This window comes from Chiloscyllium plagiosum, chromosome 9 (assembly GCF_004010195.1).
Source record: "Chiloscyllium plagiosum isolate BGI_BamShark_2017 chromosome 9, ASM401019v2, whole genome shotgun sequence".
Taxonomy (NCBI): Eukaryota; Metazoa; Chordata; class Chondrichthyes; order Orectolobiformes; family Hemiscylliidae; genus Chiloscyllium; species Chiloscyllium plagiosum.
In genome coordinates this window covers 17006360-17011429 of record NC_057718.1, presented here as the reverse complement: position 1 = coordinate 17011429, position 5070 = coordinate 17006360, and the positions used below count along the sequence as shown (strand labels likewise).

The window sequence follows — 5070 nt, the reverse complement described above, 5'->3', positions numbered from 1 at the left end:
ACTAGGTTCATATTTTTTAGCAACAAACTCACAGTAATATTAATGAATTATCTTAAGTGCATGATGTGTCTTTCTGAGCACAGTGTATGACTCAGGGGCAAAGTAAGAAACTGGATGGAAGTAGAGGGATTAGTTCTAATAACATAAAAGAAGGAATTTAATCAAATCAAGACATACCTAAACAGTAAAGTGTTCTATTACTAAATCTTAAATATGTTAAGATCATATTTCCCATTGAGATAGAATGTGGAGCTTTACCTTGATTTGTGCTGATCAACATAGGTAACATCAATTATGGAGAAAACAGGAAATCTCTGCTAGCTAGTACTGATATCAGGTAAGATATTATATCAATCTCTTTAACATCGCAACTATTCAACCTAATTCCATGCTCCGAAATATACATTTCACTGTCATCATTCCAGTTTCCATTTCTCACTTCAGTTATTTATATAGCTTCTAAACAACGTTACAAAGACAAGCAACAAATCCATACTGCGATCCCTAAGAAATGGATTGATATTGACCAAGTTAATTTTAAATGAGGGAGCAGAATGAAGAGATGTCCTTCTGTCATTTGGATGAGAGTTGTGTTGTGCATGTGGTGAGGATGGATATTTTCCTATTTCCAGTTTCAATAATAACATTTAAAGTAAAGGACATTCTGATGAGAATGGGGTACTTTTGTCATCAAGTCAGTATCCAAAGCAACAAGATACTGTATGTGCTAAACCTACCTTTAAAGTACATTACATGGCAGCATAATTAGAATCCCGGTTTAACTTTTTATTTCCACTTCCATGCTTGAGTGGACTACCTGTTAAGAGCAACTTTATCATCTTAACTCAATTTTAAACAAAAACTACATTGAGAATGCCCTGAACACATTTAATGTTGATGAGGCAAATTCACAAGAGACTTTCTCGCATCAACTTAAATTAGGTACAAAACTATACCAGGGAGGTGGAACTGCCTCACAGTGCCCCTTAATCTATCAAGTTTGTTTTTATCACTTATTATGCACTGATTTTCTACAAATTAAGTAGGGTTACCAAGATTTTGTTGGAGTGAATCATTTGAGGGCTACTGATTTGAGATTGGTCCTTTGATAGGTTGATCAGCACACTGCACAATGAGCATCCCAATTACTCCTCTTAAATGGCAACAGTGTTTGCAATCCACAAGGCAATGTGTTAACTTTTGCTTATTTATGGTTTTGTTTAAAATCTAATGAATAAAGAGAGTGTTAAACAAGACCCAGTTGCCAACATAACGTTCCCATCCTTTAACTTGCAAGTTAATAGTGCAATATTGTATAACACTAATAGTGTTGTAATCAACATGACTTTTCAGCATTAAAAATCATCAACCAACTTCTGATCACAGCATAAAGCAGAGATTCTTATCCAAAATTACAATAATTACTGAATATGTTTTCTACTTTGTACAGTTAAGCAATATCCTATGTGGAGTCTGTGGTTTACATACTAAACACATAAATAACCAACAGCAGTTCTTTGATGCAACAGAACGTTGTTCAACTGACCAATATACTGAGTAGTTTGGCACTGATGTTTTTGATATTCTAAGCTTGTGTTGTCTATATATTAGTCCATTTAAACAGTGCTTAAACACAACATTTCTATTCCAGTTTTTATAATAATGCCAATTTGCTTCTCCATTTTGTTTTGAAGATGACTCATGTGGCTAGAAGAGCCATCGATGTGTTCACATTTCACTGGACACATGTGACAATGTGACGTCTGTCTCCCTAATGTTTCATTATTTGATGGATGCAAAGCTTACAGCCATAGCAAAAGTTATGTGGTGAGGAAAGCACCACAGAAAGCAGGAAAACACCTCAAGGCTAGTAAGTGGCAAGCACAACTGTTCTCAATAACATAGGCCAGACCAAAACTATCGTGCCTGTTGATATATGCTCTGCCATTTTGAAGAGACAAAAAAAAAGGTCAGTCATGCAAAGAATTCTCTCTGTCCTCCCCATTGTGTACATATTGGCTGAAATGGTTGTGGCAGTCAGAATTAGAGCCTGTGATCGGAGGACTTCGGTCTGAACTTGTCTTGTGCTTGGTTTGTCCGAGCAAACTGGGACTCGATAATTTCAGGCCACATGCTGAATCCAAAGTACCGTCTGGATCAATAATCACACTGATGGCTGAAAAGGAAAAACACTAACTGTTAAATAACTGATTTCAATGAATCACAAGTGACAATTCTCTATTTTAGATCTTTCTCCAAATTTTTCTCTCAATTTGTGTTTCATGTAAAATCAGCACTCATTCTCATTACTGACAGCATTTATTTTTGAAAAGCCAATTCCATTTTTATGATTATTGGAACAGATCCACAAGTTGGTTAGTCTCATTAAAACATATTTTAAAATATAACTGATGATATAAATACAAAGAATGCTAATGATATACCAGGTGAAAAAGGTTGAAAAATGTATAATACCAATTACCTTGAAGTTGTTTCTCTACTTTTTTCAACTCTTGCAGAATTGATGAAATCTCCTTTTAAAAAAAAAAGTGCATTTCATGAAACTGCAGAAACAAATATGTACTGTTAGTTCTCTGCCATGCTTTGTTTTCAGTGAGGATTAGTGGATAAGGCATGTAAAATGTCAGGTGGCCAATTTCTGCTCATTCTCAATAATAGAAGATTGAGTATGATTCCCACCAAGATACCTCTCTTTAAGATTGCAGAGATCTTTTATATACTAATTAAGGGTCTCAATCTGCCTTCCTCCACTGCCATAAGAAGCTGGTTAGTGGGTGAGAGTGCAAAGACACTTTGAAAGTTGCTTCTCAGAAAGGCTGGTAAGAATGGGGAGGTGGGTAAATCAATTTGCAGATACCCTGAGCTCAAGATGTCTCAGTTTCCACCCCCATTACCTACCCAGGCTGAGCATGAAGAAAAAAAACATTTAAGTTAGTGGATGAGGTGTCAATCAAGTGGGCTACTTTGTCCTGGACGATGAGCTGACTATCAGTGGAACTGCCTTCATCTAGGCCAGTTGACAGTGTCCATCATATTCCTGACTGTGCCTTGAAAATGACTGAACACTTTCAGCAGCCAGAAGGCAAATTCCCAACTTCTGACAATCCTGTAGCCACAGTATTTATATAAAAACACATCAACTGTCAACTGTACTCATAACACCCTACCTAACAAGAAAATAATTATTCATACTGAGCTTAATGTTTTTAAAAGTTAAAATTTAGTTAAAGTTAAAGTTACCTGCTGACTAGACAAGACTAATAAGCTAATTTCAAAATCTCACAGGTACATATACTTAAGAATATGACACATTGCAAGAAATATAATAAACTGTTCGATTTTCAGCTTACCTCAAGATCTCAATATGTGACTTTATTAAAACAAAATTGTACAGGAATAGAAATTTTCCATTTTTGCCATTTCTGGCAGGTAACAGAAGAATAGGGAGGCTTCACCTTTTCTGAAATTATTGCGGCTTGAACTGGACACATTATGTTGGAGATTAAGAAGAAGGGAAAGGGAATGAAATATAAAACAACTTACCAAAGTATGTTTAGCCTGACTGATCAAATCAGCCCTGTTCACACGTTAATTCTGATACAATATCCACCTTTCAGGGAATTACATTTCACTAACACAGGGACCTTTCAGATTTACTTCAGAAGCGCCCCTCAACCTCAACATGGTTATAAAATGGGGCAAGATTAAAATATTAAAATATGTTAAAATTTGACATGCAGCAATATTTCCATTTTAGTGAGATGGAGGAGAACTGATAACCAAATGCAGTTTCAACTTTAGAAATTTATTAACACAACCAATTCACGAGTGCAAAAATAAAGAAAATAAAACATTTTCAGAATATTATGTAATATTATGTTGAATCTAATTATTTTTAATTGGCTTAATTTAGTTAATAGTACTTCTTTGGAGACTGGATTTGCAGGTGCTGATATTGGACTGGGGTGTACAAAGTTAAAAATCACAACACCAGGTCATAGTCCAACGGGTTTATTTGGAAGCACTAGTTTCGAAGCACAGCTCCTTCATCAGGTGGTTGATGAAGGAGCAGTGCTCTGAAAGGTAGTGCTGCCAAATAAACCCGTTGGACTATAACCTGGCGTTGTGATTTTTAAACTTTGGAGACAGTATGCCAGCAATATTTCACACTGTTCCAAAGAGCTTATCAAGACAATAATTCATTAGAATAGTCTTTTTATTGCTCTTTAACAAATATCAATCTACTCAAATTTAACATTACAATTTTAAAGTCCTGCAATCTCCTGTCTAACTCCAGATCTCATCAATCCAGTAAGCACCAGTAGCAATGTGTCCTCTCAACAGCAAGTTTCTATGTTAAGACAGAAAATGCTAGAAATACTTAGGTCTGGAAGCATCTGCACAGCAGGAAATACATATTTTAATGTAAGATCAGAACGGATAAAACCTCAGATCACTTTCTCATAACATCCTAATCCCTTGGAGAAACCAACTCTTGTTTCTCTCCCCACAGCTACTACTAGATTAATTCAGATTTACAGCATCTACAGGTAGTTCACCTATAGTGTTAGTTTGTTAAACACGATATTTCTGTAAAGCGATTTGTGAATTGCCAACTTTTTTTAAAAATGAGGCAAACTCCTTTCTGCTGTTACATGATTCCCATCCCTGGCACTAGGTGTCGCAGGGCAGAGGACTGGACTCCACATCGCCATCACATGATCAGTCAGATCATGCGCTTTCTTGTGGAAGGTACTAGAGTCAGAGATTTACAGCACAGAAACAGACCCTTTGGTCTAACTCGTCCATGTCGACCAGTTATCCCAACCCAATCTAGTCCCACCTGCCAGCACCCGGCCCATATCCCTCCAAACCCCTCCTATTCATATACCCACCCAGATGCCTTTAAATGTTGCAATTGTACTAGCCTCCACCACATCCTCTAGCAGCTCATTCCATACATGTACCATCCTCTGCATGAGAACATTGCTCCTTTGTTCTCTTTTATATCTTTTCCCTCCCACCCTAAACCTATGCCCTCTAGTTCTG

The 5070-nt window shown here is 36.6% G+C and overlaps 1 protein-coding gene across 1 annotated transcript in view; it reads right to left on the bottom strand.

Moving 5' to 3' along the window:
- Window positions 1-6: 6 nt before the first annotated feature.
- Window positions 7-5070, bottom strand: part of LOC122552658 (cep170-like protein) — a 17965-nt gene continuing 12901 nt past the window's right edge. The window contains exons 2-3 of the mRNA XM_043695477.1: window positions 2483-2534; window positions 7-2176 (exon numbers count right to left, since the gene is read on the bottom strand). Of these exons, the coding sequence (XP_043551412.1) occupies window positions 1971-2176; window positions 2483-2534 (258 nt within the window). The 3' untranslated portion in view covers window positions 7-1970. The remainder of the gene's footprint in view (window positions 2177-2482; window positions 2535-5070) is intronic.